Source organism: Artemia franciscana, chromosome 12 (assembly GCF_032884065.1).
Source record: "Artemia franciscana chromosome 12, ASM3288406v1, whole genome shotgun sequence".
Taxonomy (NCBI): Eukaryota; Metazoa; Arthropoda; class Branchiopoda; order Anostraca; family Artemiidae; genus Artemia; species Artemia franciscana.
This window is the reverse complement of record NC_088874.1, coordinates 18,190,629-18,216,229: the sequence shown is the minus strand read 5'-3', so window position 1 is coordinate 18,216,229 and position 25,601 is coordinate 18,190,629. Positions and strand designations below refer to the sequence as shown.

Genomic DNA, 25,601 nt, shown 5'->3' with positions numbered 1-25,601 from the left:
AGCCATGGGGATATGGCTCACTTTTGAATAGAACTCGATTTTCAGGAGATTGGTTTCCGATATTAATAAAAGTGACTGTTACTTGAGGAAAATAATATTCACACTTAATTATGCTAACAGAAGGTTTTGGCCAGAATTAAAGCTCTGATGCATGTGGAGAAAGTATTTTTTATTGCTTCTTGAAAGAGAAAATTTTTTTTTCATAGATAGCACTTTTGGTGTTGCGGGGAATAATTTCCTATGTAATAGAAGAACAGTCCTTAACATGGTGTCAGCTCATGTAGTTTTATATTATACTTACGGATAAGAAAAAAAACTAAGGAAATTTGTGTGTTGCATTTAATCTTCATAAAATTTCTCCCCTTTTTTAATTCCAATCTTTACCCCATTTAATGAAGCTAGTACTGAAATAAATAAATACTTTCAAATTTTCGTTTTTAAAGACAAATTACAGTATCGATAGTGCCTAACTTATAAGTACTAAGCTCTGAAAATTTCTCATCTTTCCTTAGATATCAACGTTTAATTGCATCAGATTAAAATAGTTTACTTGAAACTGCCTAGTTTAGGCTATAGGAAAGAGTTTACAAAACACTAACTCTTTTCTCTTCACTTATAAAACTTTCTGTTGATGTCGAAAACGAACTGTTTCAAATATTTTGGCCCAGTAAAAATTTTAAGAACCTAATTTCATTTTATATGCTTATTATTTTTTTCTACAAACCTGCACGTGCCCTGAATTCCAAATTTTATGTCATGAATCAACCAACAGAGGTGTTAAACAACCATTTGCTTTGTGGGTGGTTTTTAACAACAATCGTTTAAACACGCTTTTGTCATTATAGCCAATAGTGTGTAATTTATTCATATTTTGAATTATAGAAACTTGCTTTTACATAATTCTGTACTTTCTATAAATTATTATACTCTCATTATTCTGTAATTTAATAGTAAAGTTACGTCTACTTAAAAAGTTTTTTAATATATTAATATTCTAATTGAGAAACAAGGCCCTGATTAACTGTCCTTAGCAAGGAAAATAAGAAATTAAACAGGAAGTGGTACTTTGGTGCCGAATCATGGCCTTAATAGAAACTAAAAACTGAAAGGGCCATTGACAGTGTAGTGCTAGCTAGTTTTACTAGAAAACCTCAAAACAAGCTGAAGCTAAGCTCAGCCTATTGAAATTTAAACTTTAATTATAATTCGAAAGGAAAAGGGAAAAAAATGAAAATGAAAAGTGGAAAATTTAAAACTCTCTCTCGTTCTTGTTTGGCAAAAAAAAATTGTCAAAAAAAAAAAATCCGTTTTTGCCCCAATGCAAAAAAGAACAAAAAAGAAATAGGTGAATAAAACAAGGATATTTCTGGTGACAAATTTTACTTGTTGACGTTAGATGATGTTGGCTGTTCTTTTTTGTGTTTTTTTTTCTGGTGAAACTCTGGTCCTTTGTTTATCTCCAGTTTATCTATAGACGATTAAAACGTCTGTTGTTCATTACTTATGTAATAACCTCGGTTAACTTTGAAGTTACCAATGTTTATCATTACAAAAAAAAAGAATTGCATAAGTTTACTATTCATTCAAATTTTAGGCAATAATGGTGGCAACATGGCAGTTAGTCCTAGTGGTGCATCAATTGGTCGCAATGCCAGCGGAGCTGAACTTGATGTTCATAAGGTATGTAACTCAAGAATAATGCTCCAGTAATTTAATCAGTATTACGAAAGTTGAGATCTGTAGCCCTCCGTGATGTTTGAATTGTTCAAACATTTGAATCACTTTGCTTCGAAAACGAAATGAGCTATTCACATGTATTTGCCTTGAGAAAAACCACACTTTCAGTTACCACCTGATTGTTTTGCTCTCTAAAATGCTTCCAGGAAAGTGCTAGTCCAATCTTCACAGAAACAACAGAAGCTTGAGGGGTCATTTTCTATATATTGAGGGGTCCAGGCGCATACGAAGGGGGGGGGGGCTTTGCCCCTTCCTCTCAAAATCTTGCGATTTCTGTTTTTATTTTCCCGTAATTTTCTAATACTTCTCACAGAATAAGGGATAGTGGCTAATTACTGATAAGAGACATAATGTGTTTACCGTTTTCGATGATTTTTTGGCCTGCAATTACCCGGATGAGTCACCAGCATAGTATTAATCAATTTCCTGTCCAATTTCTCTCCTTTTGTCAAGCAATCTTTGAGCTAACTGTTAGTTTTTAAAGATCATCTGTTCGTGGGTGGTCCATCTCTAGGGGATGAAGTGGGGACAAGTATGAAAAAGACGACGAATTAGTGAGGTTGACTCTGAAAAAAGTGGCAATAGTGATCAGCTGAACATTGCCGTTGCGACTGAACCTTCGACTTCAGCTTAAAAATCAATACCAAATGCTGTAGTAGCAGACAAACGTGATGAAATGAAGCATGACATTAGAATATTCTTTGAAAGAAGAGGTTCGGCTTCTAATGAAACGAAGTATAATTTACTGAAAAGGCATTTTGAAGCAAACAAGAACTATCCTTTCCCAGTTCATGCCACAGGCTCAAAAACAAGGAAGTTTCAAGTTAGTTGGATGGATAAGTACGTCTGGCTAGTATTTTCTTCTTTGAAAAAGCGTGTTTCTGCAAATATTTTGCTTTATTTGCTTGTAATCAAGCTGCAAGGGGGTCTCACCAAGAATTAGGGCAGCTTGTCATGGAACCTCACGTGAATTGGGAAAAACGCCCTGGAAGAGTTTTCTAAACATCCGTCAAACTCCTGCCATAAAGATGCTGTTCTTTGGGAGAAAAGTTTTCTGGCAACAGTGAGCAGGCAAAAGTCCTCTATAGTGGAAGTCTTGAATACTCAGAAAGAAGATGAAATAGAAATAAACAGAAAACGGCTTCGTCTCATCATAGAAACTATGCTTATGTGTTGACGGCAAGGACTTGCACTGTGTTGGGAGGAGGATTCGGGGAAATTGACCTTTGTAGAGTCTGTTAAAAACGATGGAAATCTTAAGACCTTGCTGCGCTATCGGATGAGAGAAGATCCAATAATGAAAGAGGGGTTTGAGTAAAGTGCGGGCAATGCCCAATACATCAGCCCCAGAATTGACAACGAACTAGTTGATATTTTTAGACAGCTCATTACTCAAGCCTTATTATTCAAGCCTTTCTCTATTATGGTTATTGTGGTTGCACCAATAGCAGCAACCTTGTAAAAAACAAACACGCAAAAACAGCGTTTTTTACACGCTGTAAAAAACAAACCATAAATGACTAGGTAACAAGCTTATCTGAAGTCAATCTGAGGTTATAGCGTCAAAGCACCTGATTCAGGCTTAAAATCACATAGTCACAAAGGTGTCTCCTAAAAACGAGGTTTAAAAAACAAAACAAAACTGGCGAAAATTTTTGTTTATAAATTTCTAAAGGTAAATTTAATCATATTCTTCACACTCAAGTACAGAAAAGGTATGTTTGAAGGGGGAACGTATGAGGGGGCCCTCCCGTCAAATAAAATCTCGTGTTCGAGCTTGGGAACGGGGTGAACCGAGATCTACATTTACACAAAAAAATTTATTTTTCACAAATTTTCATAAAAAGCTCTTATGTCGTAAAAGTGGTGGTCCTGGCTTTAATGGCTCTCTTGCAGAATTTGAACCTTCTTTACACCAATATAGGAATCAATCTGCTTCCAACTAAGACAGTTTCTACTATAAACAGATTTTCGGTGATAAAACTATCGCTACAAATTAACGAAAATTCACCTTATAGCATTTTTGGTTTGATTAACTGGGTTCTATTGACCATGTACTTTTCCCCCAAAAAATTTCTAAACATTGAATCAGACTCATCTGTTCATTTTGTATCGCTCTGCGAATTTCACTTACTTACAGAAATTAATTGACATAATTATAAAAAATTGTAATCTGCAGTCATGGTTTATTCTTTCCTTGCGACAGGCGGGATTGAACCATGATCTCCCAGTTTCACAGGATGGTTTTATCCACTACGCTATCACAAGGTATTACTATTGGATATTCAGAATACACTTGAAATAATTAGATAAACAAGTAATTGGTGTACGTTATACATTACGCAAATATACTAGGTAAAATTGCCAGCACAGTCCTGAGGTGGAAAGTTACATAAGCTATAAGAAAAACTACCTTACAACTGTTTGACTATTTCAGAAGAATTGCTAATAGAGAAGAAAAACCGCAGCTAATAATTAAACTTCAGATAATTAAATAACTATCTGACGCTTTGTTTCTAAAAAGAACAAATGTAAGAGCGACAGAGACATATGAAGTGTGTTATCATTAATCACCTTATTTTTTCGGCAATATTGCATCCTCTCCCCTCACAAGACTTTCTCTATTACGGTTATCGTGGTTGCAGCAATAGCAGCAACCTTGTAAAAAACAAACACGCAAAAACAGCGTTTTTTACACGCTGTAAAAAACAAAACCATAAATGACTAGGTGACAAGCTTATCTGAAGTCATTCTGAGGTTATAGCGTCAAAGCACCCGATTCAGGCTTAAAATCACATAGTCACAAAGGTGTCTCCTAAAAACGAGGTTTAAAAAACAAAACAAAACTGGCAACAAAAATTTTGGGTAAATTACTAAAGGTGAATTTGCTGAATTTGAACATATTGTGCACCAATATAGGAATCAATATACTTCCAACTAAGAAGATTTCGAATATGGGCTGTATACTACGCAAATATTCTTGTTAAACCAGCCTGCACAGTCATGAGGGGACAAGCCACATTAGCTATAAGAAAAATTACCTTGCAAGCTTTTGACTATTTCAAAACAATCTCTAATAGAGAAGAAAAGCGACAGCTAATTATTACACTTCATATAAATCACTAACTTATTGACGTTTGGTTTCTAAAAAGGACAAAGGTAAGAACAGCAGGGACCCAAGATTTGTGTTAGTACACAGATTCTTGAAGATGAAAATTTCACTAAAAACAGCTGAAGACAGGATATTTGGAAATTAAGGTCATTCAATACTTTCGTCAAAGCACAGAAGATTTGAATTTAACATTAGGAAGAAAAGAAGAAGAGACTAATTTTATAATGAAAGTAAGATCAGTTGTACGAAGATTTATTTTATATAAAAAACAGTTCTTTTGTTTATCAAATAAAGAGCAATAAAACTAGCACCAGGACTAGTGAGTAATAACTACTTTTGGAAAAAGAGAAAATGTTATGTCTGAGTACCCTAAACATTAGGTAAAACAACAACAAAAAAGAAGAAAGTCTCATTAGACGACGTGAAATCTGGCTATCGAAACGATATCCAATACCAAACCTAGCATTGCTCTTAGCATTACATGACTGCTAAGTGCACACTCACTGAGTATTACTACTACTCAATTACGTATACCCCAAAGTAATTGTAATTTTCTAGTTAGTAGCACACCCTCGCAAGCAACGTTTTTGGTGTGCTACTGATTGATTTTGTTTGATTTTTTTCGGAAATAAATTGTTACTTAAAAAAAAAACTAAATTATTGTTCCTGCAACACCTGCTAAAAGTCCTTTTTTTACTGTTACTTATACTTGGTTCAACGCAAGATCTGCATAGTGTCATGATTTAGGATAATCAAGCTACAAATTTTTGAATCCATGCATATTTATGCTCCGGTAATAGGTGCTCCTCTTTTTCAAATATACATTTTGAAACTATATTCAAAAAAACAAATAGCCTATAGGGAAAATGAGATTTCCCTGATCTCCTTTCTCTACAGAAAAACTGTTAACCGTTTTCTCAGGTTTAAGGCTGGATACAAAAAAAAAATTACCTATTATAAACTCCGAAACTTTAAATATATTCAGATTAGAATCAGTATTAGAATAACAGGTTTGGTATTGGATTTCATTTCGATAGAAGATTTCACGTCGTTTAATGAGACGACTTTTTTTCTTCTTTTTTGTTGTTGTTATACCAAATATTTAGGATACTCAGACATAATATTTTCTCTTTTTCCAAAAGTAGTCATTACTTACTAGTCCTGGTGCTAGTTATTTGCTCTGTACATGATAAATAAAGGAACTCTTTTCTATATAAAATAAATTTTCGTACAACTGATCTTATTTTCATTATAAAATTAGTCTCTTCTTCTTTTCTTCCTAATGTCAAATTAAAATCTTCTGTGCTTGGACGAAAGTATTGGATGATCTTATTTTCCAAATTTCCCGTATTCAGCTTTTTTTAGTGAAATTTTCATCTCCAAGAATCTGTATACTAACACAAATCTTGGGTCTCTGCTGTTCTTACCTTTGTCCTTTTTAGACACAAAACGTCAGTTAGATGTTTATTTATATGAAGTGTAATCATTAGCTGTTGCTTTTTTTCTCTATTAGAGATTGTTTTAAAATAGTCAAAAGCTTGCAAGGTAATTTTTCTTATAGCTAATGTGGCTTGTCCCCTCATGACTGTGCAGGCTAGTTTAACTAGAATATTTGCGTAGTATACAGCCCATATTCGAATTATTCTTAATTGGAAGTATATTGATTCCTATATTGGTGCACAATACGTTCTAATTCAGCAAATTCACCTTTAGAAATTTACCAAATTTCTTTTTTGCCAGTTTTGTTTTGTTTTTTAAACCTCGTTTTTAGGAGACACCTTTGTGACTATGTGATTTTAAGCCTGAATCAGGTGCTTTGACGCTATAACCTCAGATTGACTTCAGATAAGCTTGTTACCTAGTCATTTATGGTTTGTTTTTTACAGCGTGTAAAAAACGCTGTTTTTGCGTGTTTGTTTTTTACAAGGTTGCTGCTATTGGTGCAACCACAATAACCATAATAGAGAAAGGCTTGAATGTGGAAATTTGACAGCTGATAAAAACAAAGATTTTTGTTAGAAAATTTCTGTTAGAAAGTTAAGTTTGAACAAATTCTTTATTATTATTGATTCGATTTCAATTTATTTGGGATGACGTCTTGTCTACAAGGATCTTCCGGCCATATTTACCTAAAAAAGACTTTAATTAATTATTCTGTGAACGAATTATTCTCTAGCATTATTTTAAAAGGATCAATTGGATCTGCTTAAAATATATTGTAAGAGTTGTGTAATGCAGATGAGCTGAACTGAACTGCAGATGAAAACATCGATATGTCGTCAACATCCCACATGATATCCCGCCAGAAAAGCATATGGAATTTTACTATCGAGTTTCCCTTTTCATCCCGTTCGTGGACCAACTCATACAGTCATTCGAATCTCGATTCGCAAAACACAAAGTTATTCTGAAAGGCCTCAGCGGAATCCTGCCATCTTTTTTCGTAAAAGAGTCTATTGCCCGTAAAAGAGCCTATTGATTTCATTCAGTAGTTACGAAATAGAGTCGACTGTTATTTAGTGTAAAAAAGACTTTGATTAATTATTCTGTGAACGAATTTTTCTCTAGCATTATTTTAAAAGGATCAATTGGATCTGCTTAAAATATATTCTAAGAGTTGTGTAATGCAGATGAGCTGAACTGAACTGCAGATGAAAACATCGATATGTCGTCAACATCCCACATGATATCCCGCCAGAAAAGCATATGGAATTTTACTATCGAGTTTCCCTTTTCATCCCGTTCGTGGACCAACTCATACAGTCACTCGAATTTCGATTCGCAAAACACAAAGTTATTCTGAAAAGCCTCAGCGGAATCCTGCCATCTTTTTTCGTAAAAGAGTCTATTGCCCGTAAAAGAGCCTATTGATTTCATTCAGTAGTTACGCAATAGAGTCGACTGTTATTTATTGTAAAAAAGACTTTGATTAATTATTCTGTGAATGAATTTTTCTCTAGCATTATTTTAAAAGGATCAATTGGATCTGCTTAAAATATATTGTAAGAGTTGTGTAATGCAGATGAGCTGAACTGAACTGCAGATGAAAACATCGATATGTCGTCAACATCCTACATGATATCCCGCCAGAAAAGCATATGAAATTTTACTATCGAGTTTCCCTTTTCATCCCGTTCCTGGACCAACTCATACAGTCACTCGAATCTCGATTCGCAAAACACAAAGTTATTCTGAAAGGCCTCAGCGGAATCCTGCCATCTTTTTTCGTAAAAGAGTCTATTGCCCGTAAAAGAGCCTATTGATTTCATTCAGTAGTTACGCAATAGAGTCGACTGTTATTTATTGTAAAAAAGACTTTGATTAATTATTCTGTGAATGAATTTTTCTCTAGCATTATTTTAAAAGGATCAATTGGATCTGCTTAAAATATATTGTAAGAGTTGTGTAATGCAGATGAGCTGAACTCACAAAAGTTGGATTTGAATTTTAGATGTTCTCATGAGTTTCTATGTGTTTCTCTCTCTCTCTCTCTCTCTCTCTCTCTCTCTCTCTCTCTCTCTCTCTCTCTCTCTCTCTCTCTCTCTCTCTTTCTCTCTCTTTCTCTTTCTCTCTTTGAATCCCACACCAATCGCATTTACTATTTTCTACTTTGCCTTCAATTACCCGAGTTTACGCAACTTGACTAGTATTTTTATGTAAAGACAGAAAAGTTTGGGGGGTATAATTTTTTTTTTTTTTTTAATTGAGAAATGGTCGTCAAAATGAAGCGTTCATAGGTCCTAAGGTTTCTCTTTTTGTTCCACCAACGAGTAAATATTTCAGATTTGAGCAAAAAAAAAAAGAAGAAAATTATACCATCTATCAGTTGATGTAGCCATGTCTATTGAATCTAAGGGTCTGGTTACTAGATGTTTTAATTTGTATTTTTGTTAATTTAGTATGTAAAAAAGTAGTATACTGTTTTGCAGGGAAATACCAATTTCTTAAGAAAAATACCCCCTGGGGCTGAAGCTTCCAATGTTTTAGTCGGTGAAGTGCCGTTTCTCGAGAAACCGATTTCAGCCTTCATTCGTTTAGCAGCGCCAGCAAATTTGGGAGATTTAACTGAAGTTCCAGTTCCAACTAGATTCATTTTCTTCCTTCTTGGACCAGTGGTAAGTAGCTATAGTTATAAAGTGATGATCAATCGGGAGTTTTCTAAAATAATTTTTAAATTATTGACAAGTTTTTTTATTTAAAAAACAAAATCTACAATTTCGTTCTAACAAATAGTGTAAAAACTGCTACAATTCCGGCTTTTTTTTCCTTTTTTTTTATATAGTAAATCCCTAGCTTACGAGGATACAGATGAAGCCGTGAGTCAACAAGAGTCCAGGAACATAGATGACTGTAGAAAAAGACTAAATTCAGCTTTAAACACCCATGATTGGGGCTCCGTCGGGCAATAAATATCCCTCAGATAGCATCAATTTTTTTTTACATTGAATATCTCAAAACATTGAAATGCTGTGTGACTACATTATCGACTATTTTTCGGGCTGAAATGGTTAGGGAACGAACTTAAGGAAAGAGAAATCAAAGTTTGGTCTGATAGCAGTGGGCTGCGTTGTTGGCTGGGTCCAAAAAAAGTAAAAGGGCTTATGGCCCTTCGAATTGAATGAGCTCCTTCCCACGTTTCTGCGACTACCTCATCTGAACGGAGCGATCAGGAAAAACCGAAAACTTGAAAATGATAATAATAAGTAACAGGAAGGAAACCCATTGCTCTTAACTTAGTTAAAGGCAGTGTGTTGACTTCAATATCAGTGTTAATAAAAGAAGCCTTAAATGAAAAAAAAAATCTGAAGTTTTGAAAATGCTATGAGAATTAAACTGTTTTTATTTCTAATTTTTGTTTTGCATGCTTTTAATGCTTCGCTGGCTCCCAAGACTTCTCATATTTGTTATTCTGTTAAAGCATCTCCTTGTAAAGCGCCGAAGTCAAAGAAATTCAGGTTTAAAGCTAAAACTTCCAACATAAAAGGCAATATAAATGCTTTACCAGAATCACGCCCTCTTCATTTGTCACTGTTCTAATTGGAAAGATGAAAATTATGGTTACGGTGTTAGACGCAACCTAATAAAGAACGAACTCTAGCTCATAGTAGCCGAAAATTCAATCAAACAGTTCGTAATAACGAAGGAGCGACCCGGCTCAATAGTAAACGAAGTCTAAAAAACGGAATTTTATAGTGATAGAAATATCAAAAGAATTAGATTTTTATGCTTATTTTAAATATATAAGTGTCATCCAATTTAGTCTTACTCATCAAAAGATACGAGCCTGAGAAAATTTGCCCTATTTTAGAAAATAGGGGGAAACACCCCCTATTTTCAGGGGTGCTAGTATCGACCCAGTGTTCCTAGAATGTTGTGAGAGGGGTTATTCTAATGGGAATTAAAATTTCTAATGCCCTTTTTAAGTGACCAAAAAAATTGGAGGGCAATTAGGCCCCCTCCCACGCTCATTTTTGTCCCAAAGTCAACGGATTAAAATTTTAAGATAGCCATTTTGTTCAGAATAGTCAAAAAATATTTTAACTATGTCTTTGGGGACGACGTACTCCCCACAGTCCCTGTGGGAGAAGCTGCAAGTTATAAATTTTGACCAGTGCTCACATATAGTAATGGTTATTATGAAGTGTACAGACGTTTTCATGGGGACTTTTTTGCGTTGGGGTGGGGGTGAGTCGGGGAGAGGGTATTACGCGGGAGTGTCTTTCTATGGAGGAATTTATCATGAGGGAAGAGAATTTCCATGAAGGGGCCGCAGAATTTTCTAACGTTACTTAAAAAAAAAACAATGAAAAAATAAATAAAAAATTTGTCACCTAGACGTAATGAGTAGCATTAAAACTTAAAACGAACATAAAATATTACATGTATAAGGGCTTTCTTCTCCTGCGTAATACCTTGCTCTTTACGCTAAAGTATTTTTAGTAATTTAATAATTAATTATTAACGGGCTTTGTGCCTTTATTCTACGGCCTTTGTGATTCAGGGCTCATTCTTAAAGATTTGGGATGAAATTCAAGATTTAGTGTAAAGAGTGAGGTATTGAAGAGGGGTCAAACCCCATCATACACGTAATAAAAATACACAAGTATAGAAGTTTGTTACGTAAGTCAATTCGTAAGGTACGTATGTTTATTACTAACAAAAATGTTCGAACAAACAAAAAAAAAATCTACTATCATTTTAAGTAACCAAAAATTGGAGGGCAACTAGGCCTCCTCCCCCACCCCCTTTTTTTATCAAAATCAACCTATCAAAACTATGACAAGGCCATTTAGCAAAAAAAAAAAAAATATGCAAATATTGTTTTAATTATTCATGTGCGGTGAGCCAAAATCAAAACATGCATTAATTCAAAAAGTTCAGAAATTAAATATAAAAAAAAACAAGTTTCCAGATAAGCTAGGACGATGAAATTTGGCAGGCGTATCAGGTCCCGGGCCAGATTAAATTAGAAATAGTCTTTTTCCCTATCCGACCATCTGGGGGGAGTGGGGGACGGTTAATTTGGAAAAATTAGAAAAGAAGTATTTTTAACTTACGAATGGGGGATTGGATCTTCATGAAATTCGATATTTAGATTGATATCGTGTCTCAGAGCTCTCATTTTAAATCCCGACTGGATACAGTGACATTGGGTGGAGTTGGGGGGGAACCTAAAATCTTGAAAAACGCTGAGAGTGGAGGTATCGGGATGAAAATTGGTGGGAAAAATAAGCATGAGTTCTAGATACGTGATTGACATAAACGGAACGGATCTGCTCACTTTGGGGGATTTGGGGGGGGGGGGGGATGAAAATTGGTGAGAAAAATAAGCACAAGTCCTAGATACGTGATTGACCTAAACGGAACGGATTCGCTCACTTTGGGGAGTTGGGGGGGGGGGGCTAACTCTGAAAAATTGGAAAAAATGAGGTATTTTTAACTTGCGAAGGAGTGATCAGATTTTAATGAAATTTCATATTTAGAAGGACCTCGTAACTTATATCTCTTATTTTGAATTCCGACCGGATCCAGTGTCATTGGGGGGAGTTGGGGGGGGGTGGAAATCTTAGAAAACGCTTAAATCGGAGAGATCAGGATGAAACTTGGTGGGAAGAATAAGCACAAGTACAAGATACGTGACTGAAATAACCGGAACGGATCCGCTCTCTTTGGGGGAGTTGGGGGGGGGGAGTAATTCGGAAAAACTAGAAATTGTAACTTGCGAACGGGTGATCAAATCTTAATGAAATTTGATATTTAAAGGGACTTTGTGCTTCAGAGCTCTTATTTTAAATTCCAACCTGATCCGGTGACATTTGGGGGAGTTGGAGGGGGAAACCGGAGATCTTAGAAAACGTGAAAATTGAGGTAACTTTATCTTACGAAAGGGTGATCGGATCTTAATCAAACTTAATATATAGAATAGAAAGAACTTATGTCTCAGATTCTCCATTTTCAGTTCGAATCGGATCCGGGGACATAGGGGGTTGGAGGGGGGAAACAGAAATCTTGGAAAACGCTTAGAGGAAAGAGATAGGGATGAAGCTTGATGGGAAGAATAAGCACAAGTTCTAGATACGTGATTGACATAATTGGAATGGATCCGCTCTCTTTGGGGGATTTGGGGGGATTTTCAGTGCTTTGCCGAGTTTGGTGCTTCTGGACATGCTAGGACGATGAAAATTGGTAGGCGTGTCAAGGACCTGCACAAATTGACTTTATAACAGTCGTTTCCCCGATTCGACCATCTGGGGGGCTGGAGGGAGAGGAAAAATTGAAAAGAATTAGAGGTATTTTTAACTTACAAATGGCTGATCGGATCTTAATGAAATTTGATATTTAGAAGGACCTCGTCACTCATCTCTTATTTTGAAATTCAAAATTTGAATCCCGACCGGATCCAGTGTCATTGGGGGGAGTTGGGGGGACCCTTCATGTCTCAGAGCTCTTATTTAAATCACGACCAGATCTGGTGACATTGGAGGGAGTTGAAGGGGAAAACGTAAATGTTGGAAAACGCTTAGAGTGGAGAGATCGGGATGAAACTTGGTGGGCAGAATAAGTAAATGTCGTAGATATGGTATTGACGTAACCGGACTTGATCCGCTCTCTTTGGGGGAGTTATGGGGGTCCAGTGCTTTGGTGAGTTCGGTGCTTCTGGACGTGCTAGGACGATATCAATTGGTAGGCGTGTCAAGGACCTGCACAAATTGACTTGATAAAGTTGTTTTCCCCTATTCGAGCATCTGGGGGGGGGGCTGAAGGGAGAGGAAAGATTAGAAAAAGTGAGGTATTTTTAACTTACGAGTGGGTGATCGGATCTTAATGAATTTCGATGCTTAGAAGGACCTCGTGTCTCAGAGCTCTTATTTTTAATCCCGACCGGCATTAAGCCTCTTATTTTCCTCTTAAATTAATCTGTTTATTCTTCGAATTTTGCTAGAGCTCATGCCATATGAGCTCTTGGCTCTTCCGACCTCGTCACAAGTGCCATATGAGCTCTTAGCTCTTTTTTTTTAGCTCGTACACCATCTAGTGTTGTCATGTCTTAAAGCTGGCTAAATCACTCTATAATTAGAAAGCTATAGCTGCGATCCTACCAAAAAAGCTGTCAAGCAGAAAATAAAAAGCAGAATAAAGACACAAAAAGCAATACAATTTTATTCTTACAAAAATCCAAAAAGAAAAGGAATGCGTTCATTTTGTTGAATTTTACACATTATGTCCTTTTTTTCCTTTTTTCATTATCGCCTATAATTTCACTATAATTCGGGTTAATACTGACTGACTAATAAAAAAAAAGAAGAGATTATCCTCGAGGATGGAAAAAATGATATAATTTATTAGATTATTATTTTTTTCTTCTTGAATAAGTGGTAGGTTACGCTGTTTTTAGTTTCTATAATTTTTTTTTCAATTTTTTCGGTATGTATCTATATATTTCTAACCAAAAGAAAGCAAATTTATCTCTGTATCTGTTAGACTGTGCTAGCAAATGAAAGGAGACTATCTAAGAAGATAGAAAAAATAATATAGGTTTATTAGATGATTAAATAATGTGTGTACAATTTCATTTTAATAGGTTCGTCTTTTATGGCTTTTTTGTTGTTTTTTTTTCTTTTGGTTCTTTTTCTTTCTTTCTTTCTGTACAAAAGAAAACGAATGTTTACCTGAATGTGTTTTTTTCGCTTAGGGTGGTTTATCAAGCTATCACGAAATAGGTAGAGCCGTTGCTACTGTTCTAACCGACGAAATATTTCACGAGGTAGCTTATAGAGCTAAAAATAGAAATCATTTACTTACTGGTATTGATGAATTTCTGGACTCCGTCACAGTGCTGCCACCTGGAGAATGGGACCCAAATATCAGGATCGAACCTCCAGCAGCAATTCCGTCACAAGTAAGACGATTTTGAGTTTTTTGTCTCTTGCTGAAGCAGTCATTCCGTAGCCACCTTCTGCCTAAATTTAATTTTCCCTCTCTCTCTCTCTCTCTCTCTCTCTCTCTCTCTCTCTCTCTCTCTCTCTCTCTCTCTCTCTCTCTCTCTCTCTCTTTCTCTCCTTCGCCATTTCCTGCTGTACCATTCTCGGTATTATTTTGAGCACACCTTTCTGGCTGTCATACTGAGAACTGTTTTTTTTTTTTTTTTTTTTTTTTTGTTCTCTGGAATAGATACGGTTTGCATTGCCGGACCACTGCACGCCTCAAGGAGAATTTTAAAATGTTAAATGATAAATAATAGAAAATTAATCTTAGTTTCAACGTAGCTAAGTCCGAGACTGTTTATGTTAGCCGGAAAGATTTGACTTACGTATTTATTAGAATTAAAGATACTACTGTTAAGCGAGTGCATTCGTTAATTTATTCGGGCCTTACCATCGGGCCTTCCGTGCAAGCTACCCGCTTGCTCATTGTTAGCCACCTGTAAAAGCGAATTTCGGGATCCTACGGTAGTACTGTGGCAAAGAAAGTCCATTTCAATCGCTTGATTTTGGCGCTGCTGCCTATTATGTACGTTGCACCTTTCTGGAGAATTTTTCAGAAATCTTATATTGAGCAAATTTGTTCCTAGTACTTTCGTTATGCAAAACATCTGTTGAAGCTATGTTTGTGGATGCGGAATTCATTTATTAACCTTCATTGTCAAGTTAAAGAACAATGTCAGGCTGTTCGGCATCAGTCGACGATTTTAACGCAGGAATGTCGCATGAGTGGTTGTCCCTCTTGCGGCAGTAGTGTGGATGTAGTATTTTTAAGTACTTGCTCTGTAATTTCAGTATCGTGTACTGAATATCCTGTGTTTTTCCTTTCTTCGTATTATTTTCAATTACATCTTTTTGTAGTGATGGATTAGAAAAATAGATAAATAGATGGATAACAGTTAATAGGGCACTGTATGGGCTCACTAAGTCTGACTTTTTTCTCACTCACCCTCTTTGCTCGATTGGTAGGGAACATCCTCAAATATTGCAAGGGACTATTGAAATGCTCTTTCAAACACTTCTATTCTTCGTTTTATTGGTAAGAAACTAATGGAGAATGCCTAAAAAACTATATCTATCTATATATATAAAAATAAGTTGTCTGTCTGTGGATCAGGTGACGTCATGTTTCTGTGTCGACTGGCGTCATGAAGTTAGTTGTCGTCATTTTTGCTATGACGGTGACGTCATTAAAGATATTTAAGACATATATGTTCACGTAGAAATCTATTAATGTTTAAGTTTAAAATGACTGATGAACTTACAATGGCAAAAGCCGATGAAGATGCTCAAAGAGTCTATGCCAAAAAACTTGCTGCTGATAGAGAAAGTCAGAAAAGAAAGCGTGCCGAGGAATCAAAAGAACAGCAAGGAAACAGGCTTGAGGCTAAAGAACGCAAAACCGCGCAGTTAGATGAAGATCCACCTGGACAGCGAGAGTCAAAACATATCAAAACTGAAAATGATAGCGATGATGATTGGGTTTGGGATCTTGACTTGGATAAGGTCATCAATGCCTACCAGATTTTAGTTAAAAAAACAAAGGTTCGGCGATATGTATTTCATAGTGAAGCTGAAAAATAAAGAAGAAAAAGAAAACTGAAAAAAGAAAAAATGTAAAAAACTAAAAAATACTAAAAAGAAAAAACACTCAAAGAGAAATTACAGACCGGGACACAAATGACGACCGGGACAGAGGGAATATAAATAACGACCGGGACACTCAAGGAGAAATTACAGACTGGGATACCGGGACACAAATGACGACCGGGACACAGGCAATATAAATGACGACCAGGACACAGGTATTTAAGAATATCGTTCAAAGACAAATTTTTAATTGTAAGAAGACCGTTGAAAGAGAAATTTCTAATTGTCAAATGACTGAAGAACCTACAATGGCAACACCCGAGGAAGCTGCTCAAAACGAATGTATTCACGCCGAAGTAGCTGAGTTGGTAAAGCGTTATGTTTCAGGTTCTAGGTCCGAGAGGCTCCAGGTTTGAACCTTGGCTTTAGCATTAATACAAAAGAAGAAAAAAACTAAAAAAGGTAAAAACTACAAAAAAAAAACTAAAAAGAAAATATATATATATATATATATATATATATATATATATATATATATATATATATATATATATATATATATTTACACACATATATATATATATACATATATACATATATATACATATATACATATAAACACATATACACATATATATACATATATATATATGTATATATATATATATACATATATATATATACATATATATATATATATATACATATATATATACATATATATGTATATATATATATATATATATATATATATATATATATATATATATATATATATATATATATATATATATATATATATATATATCTATATTCACAGGTGGGACATAGGGACACAACTACAATGGCGCGTAACTAATATGGCGCGTAACGAGTTACCCGCGCTGGTGGGGCTTTGGGGGGCGCGAAGCGCCCCCACCAACTAGGTGTTGGGGTGGCGCGAAGCACCACCCCAACAGCTAGTTTTCATTATATATATGTATATAAACATCATGGATTTTTGTTATTAAGAATCATGCAGGTATATTCTTTCTGCTACTTTTCGTCTTCTCTTTTCCTTATTGTTCTTTCTTGTCAGTTTTTCTTATTCTTACTTTCTTATTCGTTCTTGTTTTTCTATTTCTTTTGTAGCAACAACGGAGAAATAAAGAGAAGTTTGTCGAGGAGGTGAATGAGGAGCATGAAGAGGAGAAAGTGCGCGAGCGTTCTGGTCTTGTTAGGTCAGGAAAACTTTTTGGAGGCCTGATTAACGATTTGAAAAGGAAGAAACCATGGTAGGTGGGCTTTATTTTTTCAGACATAATAGAAAAATACTTTTCTTTTTATCCAGCCAAGGATTACCTATAAGTCTCTATAATAACCAATAGGGTAGTTTGTGATTCTGTGAAACACAATTATTTCCTAAACACGTGGCTTTAAATCAAAATTAACAAGCGAAAATTAAATGGACCATGCATGTATTTAAACTCAATTAACAGAGTTCAGCTTACTCAAATAGAGAGTATTAAGCAGGAAATGGAGATTAAATTAGTAAAAAAATAAAAAATAATTAAAAATGGTCGGAGAAGCAAATAATGTAAAAGAAAAAATAATTTGGATCTTTTGGACCCTCCGATCATAAAGACTAAAAATCCTTGTGTGATTTTAACCTCAAGAAGATGTAATGATTATTCCTGTGTATTTAAACGCATCTTTGGGTTCTCTGTTGTAAAATGGACTATTTGCATCATTTAATGTCATTATCACTAAGGCTACTACTACTGTACTATAAGTACTAAAAACTCACTTCAGGACCAAGCCGCCTGAGGCCAACACAGCTACATACACTCCTCCTCCATCCCAAAATATTCAAAGCCTACCTCTTTACACCCTGCCAAGAAGCTCTTGTCTCCCTTAAATCTTACCTTACGACGTCCTCCCTCCCTGTTTGTGGGCGACCTGCTTTTTGTTTGGTCCTAGACGGCTAGCCAAGAAGGACAATATTTGATTATTTTTCATTCTTCATCCGCAGAATGTGCCCTAGCCATCTTAACCTTCCTTTACTGATATGATGTAGAAAAGTAGCAGTAGAGACGTTTTTCTTACCTTTCTCTACCCCTTGAACTGGACTGTTGCTATTGCCCTGGAGGGAGATATTTTGGCGTTCTGATATTATTGCATTGAGAATAAAAAATAGTCTGCTGGTTTTAGTGTAATCCAGATTCTACTTACTTAGACCTAGATCCTCCGACCATTAATGGCGTATAGGGCATTAATGGCTAATGTCCACTTTGGACGATCGTGAGCCATTGACCGGAGCTCGTTGATGGATGGTCGTATAACTCTTGCCTCAAGGAAAGAACCAAGAGTGATCCGTTCTCTTTTGCATTTACAACATTAAAAAAAAGAAATTAAAGTGAAATAAAACCTTGATTTGCCAAGTTTATAGGAATTAGTGTCAATATCTATTTTCTATTCAGTTTGTGTTCATTAGTTGTTTTCAGCTATCTTGGTTATTACAGTGATTTATTTTTCATTTGTCGTCGTTGTTTTGAAAAACAAAAGCACATGTTTGAGATAAATATTGTTTTCAATAAAAAGCAAATGAGACAATAGACCCTAGACTTTTACGGTTAGGGGAGGGAGAAGGGGAAAGCAGCTAAACTTCCATTCGTAGTAACTTTTGTTTATTTTGAGTCTGAATTTTTATAGGAATTTATTTCTCTTGGTATTAAGTTTAATATGACTATTTACTTATCTTTTATAAACTTACTTTTTGGAAATCTTTTTTTAATCAATTAAATAAAACACGAACCTTTATCACAACCATTAAGCTGGATGCCCAAGAAAAAAGACTGAATAAGCTCTATAAAAACTGAAATGAAAGAAAATGTATTTCTTCCCTCACTTCAAAATACAGCTAATTTCTGAAAAGTGTTGAAATGAGTTTATTATGGAGCTATGTAAGATAAAGATAGGATAAGGATAAAGATCTTGCAGAGCCATTGCTGACGTCAAATCACCGTTTCAGATGCTGAGTCTTTTTTACAGGGACTTGTAGCAAGATTACTACCCGTCCTTGCTCTGGTGGTATAGAACCCCGGGCTCTGTGTTGCCAAGTAGAGCATCTATCCACTGTGCTACAAAAGGGTTAACATAAAGATACTGAAGTCCTATCTTATTGGTTTGAAAAATCTTATTGGTCTAGATAAACATCTTAAAAAAGAAATGAAAAATACATCCGAAAGAAAATGAGGAAATGATCTAAATGGTCTCCTTTTTAGGTACTTTTCTGATTTCAAAGATGCCTTCTCTCTTCAATGTATTGCTGCATTCACATTTCTCTACTTTGCGTGTTTGACGCCAATTGTTACCTTTGGTGGTTTATTAAGTGACGCCACAGGAAGACGTCTTGGCACAATTGAATCTCTTTGTTCTGGTTTTGTCTGCGGAATCATCTATGGATTTTTCTCTGGTCAGCCACTTACCATTCTTGGCTCAACTGGACCTGTTTTAGTGTTCGAGACGATTGTTTATGATTTTAGCACGTAAGTAGTAACACTAAAGATGTTATTTTCTCTTTGTGAAAATATAAATTGTACGATTCTAATGTAACCTCTTACCCTTGATCTAAAAACACAGTTCGAACTTCTCGCAGTTCACAGTTTTGAGGGAATAATTTAAAAAGTTTTCTTTTGGAAAATGTAGGATTTCTTGACCTGAATGGTTTTGTTTATGGAAGTTTTTGTACTATAACCCTTTGTGGTGCTTTCAAGAGTATATTTAGTTTTCTTTTCCCACTAGTTGATTGTATATTAATTTTTGGTATTTGTTTTAAGAATCTTCCTTTTGAAAAAAATTTGCAGAATTTTGTAAAAAAAAAATATTGCATTTATCGAATTTGCAGAAAATAAGTTTGTTTTTCAAAACTGCAAATGCTACAAACGAATCTGATAATAACCTGATGATTAGCCTAAAAGTTTTACTAGCTCGAATGTTAAAATTTCCAAGAGGTCTAATTGCTTGGATGAAACAGATAAAAATACATCGCCATTATGTTTGTTTGACTAGATAATGACTAGATAATTCCAAATAATGTTGACTACAGAAATTGATGATCTTCCGTAATATATAAAGGTTCTCGGCTTACGGCAAAACTCTTTAACAATCCCAGAGTATTGCCTTTTGGGCTTTGCCCCCAACATTATAGTCACAGCTCTTTGAGTATACACATTTAAAAGTTCTGTACGGAAATTAAAGAAGTCGAGTTTTTTTTTTTTTTTTTTTTTTTTTTTTTATGGGTCCCCTATGAAAGACAACTAGTATTCAATCCTTTAATCTCAGTTGTAGTTCTGCGAAATCAACAAACAATTATAAGGCCACTTTCCGGTTAAAAGTACAATACATTTCTAATAAAAGCTGATAACGACAGGAATACGCAGAATCAAATGGGTTTGGTTCACTGTTGCTATAAAAGTACATCAAGAACTTGTGTGGCCTTTCAGCAGCTACTGATATATCTTGGTTGGACATAGAATTTAAAAGTATTTGAATTATTTTAAGTTTCAGCTCTGTTTCAGCTCTTCCATTTCATTGTCGACCTGTCTATATCTTCGAAGACTCTGATCTAATTGACAATCCTGATCTACATTTAACCTTATTGTAATGGATCCTATTTTTCTTTGTGTCAAATAATTCTTACACTATGGCAAAAGTCACTCCAAGTAGGATTTTAGTCTCGGCGAGAATCATTTTGTAGAAATTTTAGAACTCTTCCTTTAAAGGAGGGTATTAAAAGGATTGAGGCACTATTTTGAGAAAGTAAATCCCTTCCCTTCATATAAGGGAACTCTCTTTATGTATTGGTTCTCAGGTACTCTCCAGAGTAGCAAAAGAATCATATTTACGTGACAAAATACACATCCCTAAGCAAGCTAAAATCATAGCCATATAGTATATGGCAATCCAAACAAAATAGAGGTGCCAACCTCAGGAATTGTCTACTTGGATTTAAGGGATGAAGCAGAGCTATATTGGCCGGATATATCTTTGATAAAAGTGTCGAAACTGTAGCATTTTATTTCATAGCTAAGAATTGTCATTTTCCATCATTTGTTGACCCATTAACAGAGGCCTAAGTATCTATTTATATCAAATAAAAAACAATCGTTTTTATTCAAATGTATTAAAGAATGGCAGTAATGAAACTTAAAATGCCGGAGTAGTCACTCGCTGAGAGAGGCTGGCAGACAGACAGAATGAAACTTAAAATTAACAGATCCTCTTCTGTGTTCTGTATATCTCTTTCTTTACCCCTGTGCTTTTTACACTAAAGTTTTATATTGCTATGCTGAAATCATTATTGAGGGCAACAAACACGGTGTATGGGTAATTATGCAATGTGCATTCTTCCAAGCTTTTAGGAACATTTGTTCTATGTGATATATAGGATTGTAAAAAAATTAGATTGGTGACACTAATTCAATACTGTTGCGTTAAATATGATAAACTCATCCATTTTTTTAATACCAGGAAAATATTGCTTATCTTTTAATTTTAGTTGTAAATAGTGACACAATTTTCCTAGTTGTCTCTTAGAAGGAGATCTGGCTCTATTTTGGTTTAGTATCCCAACTTTTACCCGGGCCATTTAACCAATCACTTGGAAAACTATAGGTTTCACCGTTCGCTTGCGAGTCCAGAGGACTTGCCGGTCATGTGTCAATCCTATGATACGGTATTCCACCTTTAGACTACAAGCAGCCAAGCCTATTAGGCTTAGGTTTCATTTGCCCGCCTTTGATTCCGAGCAAATTCAGTCCCTGATTTTGCATGCAAGTCCAGTGGACATTGTGCGTTACGCATCAACCCAAAATCAACTCAGTTCTTTCATCCCTTAGATCTATGACTATCTACCTTAGTTCTGGCATAGGAATGACGCATGGACGGATGATAGACTTATCTATCGACAAATGAACTGACATCATTTTTATACAATCCTAACAAGGGCTTATGCCAGATTTGCCTCTCACTCAATTGGACTATCTATCTTGGCTTTTTCTACAATTAGCCATGGCCTGATGCCCACAACTACTTGGTTTTAATTCAACGGGAGAATGTCTTACAATAGTTTTAAGACAAATTTTAAAACTGTGGTTTCAAAAATTATAGGCTAAAGTAAGAGATTCGATATTAAATGTCTTTTTTGTCGCTGGTGTTGGATTAGTTGTTTTTTTTTTCAGGGGCTATGGTCTCGACTATCTTGCTTTACGTCTTTGGATTGGAGTATGGATAGGAGTTATATTAATGATTCTAGTAGCTGTTGATGCGTCTGCCTTTGTTTGTTACATAACTCGTTTCACAGAAGAGAATTTCTCACTCCTGATTGCCACCATTTTCATCTATAATGTAAATTATTTTTTGCCTTTTTTTCTTTTTACATTTAGCTACACATTTCTGTATTTCTAACTTATACATTACTTGACATAGCTTTCTGTATATATTATTTACCAAACGAAGACTGAGTCATTCATCTGGGCAGACTCGACATTTTAGAATAATTTTTAGTATTATTTTTATTCTTAAAAAGAGTGGTTCGCTCAAAAAATTTAGAAATTTAACAGGGTGACAAACGTAGTTCGTAGTTCTGATTCGCAAAACATATATTGCCATAAAATTTTGATTGTTTTAGGTGAAAAAAAAAGAAAAACAATGTTTGTCTTAATCTTCTTATTCTATGGCTTGAGATTGACTGAAAACGTAGTTTTGTATAAATATACTAATTGGCCGTTTGTTGTTTGAATGCTCTGAATGAGTTGATATGGACATTTGTAAGCTAGAATATATAGAAGGAATTGCTTGAATGGGTGTGTAGAATTTCACCGAAAGTGCTATTTATATCAGCTGTGTAAGTTAATTTTAAAATTTTAGCTTTTAATTACCTAGCATGAATAAATAAAAAAGTAGGCAATCACTGGTTAAAAAAAAATATACTTTTTGATTCCCTGTTCAGTGGTTTTTCTAAATATAGTAAGACACTTTTTCATATCATATTTAGTCTTTTATTTTAGTCCGAGAGCTTTATTTTTTATTATTCTTTTTAGGTCGACAGTATATAAAATAATCTAATAGCTGCTCCAGTCTGGATCTTAGGACTAACATAATTTCAGAATAATGATAGCGACCGCAATTGATGATTGTTCGAAACTATTCGAAATATACCAAAGGAATTTTATAGATATTGATTAATATACTGATAAAAGACGCTGTTGGAGAACTGTAACAGAAAAAATATAACAAGAAATATTATATTATAAGATTATAATTAAATTATATTTAATGCGTTATATAATTTATTATATATTATAACAAGAGGCAAGTAAAAATTATCAGTTCTAAAAATTTTGGGAAGTAGCTTTAGTGAGGGTTTGGGTGGCTCAGCTCCCCCTCCCTCCAACCAAAACTAGAAGGATCTCTGTCGCGATTGAATTTTGGCTGCTACATCGAAGATATTGTTCCCAGTTTCTCTCTTTATTTAAATCTTTTAGGTTAGCTTTTAATGAATTTCTTTTTTTAGGCTATTGCCAAATTGTTTAAAATCGGCCTGAAATATCCACTGGATCCTCCTTTAGTGGAAAACTGTACATGCACCCCTAATAATTACACAGAAATGGATAGAAGTTGGACGGATGTTATGGACTTACAAAATTGTACTGTAAGTATACAGTTATTTTTTTGTTATGAAAAAGCACAGATCATGCTGCTCTCTTGGTGCAAAATAATGGTGCTGAATTTTTGAAACTTTACTATAAAAGTACTAAGCTTTTTGCTTTCATAAGAAAATCTCCTTTAAGTAAAGAATAATACCAGCCTAATTTGCCAAATAGTTTTGGTATTGGAACATTCAGTAGTTGGTAGAAGTGAGTGGTCGCTGAACGCTATTCCACCAAAAAATATTACCATATGTATTGTACCATATTCCACCAAAATGTATTAACTCGTCCGAAGGAGGGGAGGAAGCAAAGAGCGACGGAGGTAGCATTATGAGATGTAGCTTTTTCTTTCTCGAGTGTTGGTTGCAACTTCGGCCACTTGAGTTTTGGTGAAATTTGCTTGAATTTTTTCCAAATGTTAATAGATGCGTTCAACTCGAGGTCGGGACTACTACTAAACGCAGTACAGCCAGTTCAATTAAATACCAATTGAACTGCTTTATTAATGTTCAAACACATAAACAAACGCAAACACGCAGACACAAACTTATGACTATTTATGTCTCTGGTGGATTGGTGCATTATAATGAAGACCAGCAGTTTTTCTTTGTCATTTTTCACCGTTTCGTTTTCTCTTGTTTTATGGAGCTGGCCAATCTGGTAACTGCATCCCTCGATTGGTACATTATAATGAAGACCAGCAGTTTTCTTTGTCATTTTTCACCGTTTTGTTTTCTCTTGTTTTGTCCAAAGCGTGTCTACAGCTTGTGAGCTGAAGTAAATATTTGTGGTATCTGTCAATATGGATTATTTGAGGGTGGTTCACCAAGCTTTCATTTCTTCGAGCTAAAGCTCTGCTTGTGATTTGAAAGCTCTATTCAAGCAAGGAGATACCACTTTCTACTTGAAGCTAAACCACAATCCAAAAGCACTCAAGATGTGCTAAGGCTACCTGGCCCCGTTACCAAAATATTTTTCCTTTAACAATAGAGAGTAAAATTTGGTGATCCAAAAAAAGGAGTATTTTCCCGCGGGTCCGATAGTTCTGGCGATTCTTTTTACAAACCATTTTTGTTCGTGATTTCGGCTGAGTTCGTTATTTTATTTTCTGCGCTTGGGACTATGGAAGAATTTCACACATGCCTCCTGAACTCCAATAGTTCTCACGTTGCTCAGATCAACGCAATCATATGATCATATAGATCAACGTAATCATATAGATCAACGTAGTCATATAATCATATAGATTACTCTTTGCTCCTTTTCAGCAGCAATATTAGAAAGTTGGTCCACGACATGGAAATTAACTTTTGAACTAAGAGAGATAGTTTCCTCTGGACAGTATCAATATTCCTTGAACAGCTGATAAAATATTATAATATCAGTTTTTGTGCAAAAGTTTGTTCATGAGATACACGATTTTGAAAATTCTAAAAGGGTTGACAGCGTAATTGTTGTGTTAGATATGGAAAAAAAGAGTAGTGACTACGCAATAACCAGCTAAGTTTTAATTTAGTGCCAAGACCAGATAAGTCCTGATTTGGTGCAAAACCGATTGTTTCCCTTTTTCTTTCTCCCACAATTTTTTTTTATCAAAAAGGACGGCATGTTTCATCTTTTTTGACACAGGATGCTTATTTGATTGAGAATCGGGTAAGTATTTTTACTATGTACTATTGGGAGCCACAAAATGGGCCACTATCCCCTAAAGTCACGCCCCTCGCCCATCTCATAGCCAACTTTTTAGCAGATTCGCAGGTGTGCTGTACCCTGTTTGAACTGGAACCATTTTAGGATTTTAAATCTGTATTATGACCAGTGTGGATCCGTGGCCTCTGTAACACCATTTTCCGGTACTTTACAGTGAACTTTTAGCAAAACAAAACGTAAGCATGTAGCACCTTGTTTGAACCGGAATCACACAAGGATTTTCAATGCATATGAGTGGGGAACAAAAATAGCAAAGCGACCACTCAACTTCTCTTTTCC

The 25,601-nt window shown here is 35.1% G+C and overlaps 1 protein-coding gene across 9 annotated transcripts in view; it reads left to right on the top strand.

The window, feature by feature from the left end:
• Positions 1 to 25,601, top strand: part of LOC136033792 (sodium bicarbonate cotransporter 3-like) — a 120,897-nt gene that overhangs the window by 78,186 nt on the left and 17,110 nt on the right. For all 9 annotated transcript variants that reach the window (XM_065714701.1, XM_065714695.1, XM_065714699.1 and 6 more), the window contains 7 exons: positions 1,595 to 1,680; positions 8,779 to 8,964; positions 14,043 to 14,249; positions 17,053 to 17,195; positions 19,185 to 19,448; positions 22,143 to 22,308; positions 23,477 to 23,614. In XM_065714701.1, the coding sequence (XP_065570773.1) occupies positions 1,595 to 1,680; positions 8,779 to 8,964; positions 14,043 to 14,249; positions 17,053 to 17,195; positions 19,185 to 19,448; positions 22,143 to 22,308; positions 23,477 to 23,614 (1,190 nt within the window). The remainder of the gene's footprint in view (positions 1 to 1,594; positions 1,681 to 8,778; positions 8,965 to 14,042; positions 14,250 to 17,052; positions 17,196 to 19,184; positions 19,449 to 22,142; positions 22,309 to 23,476; positions 23,615 to 25,601) is intronic.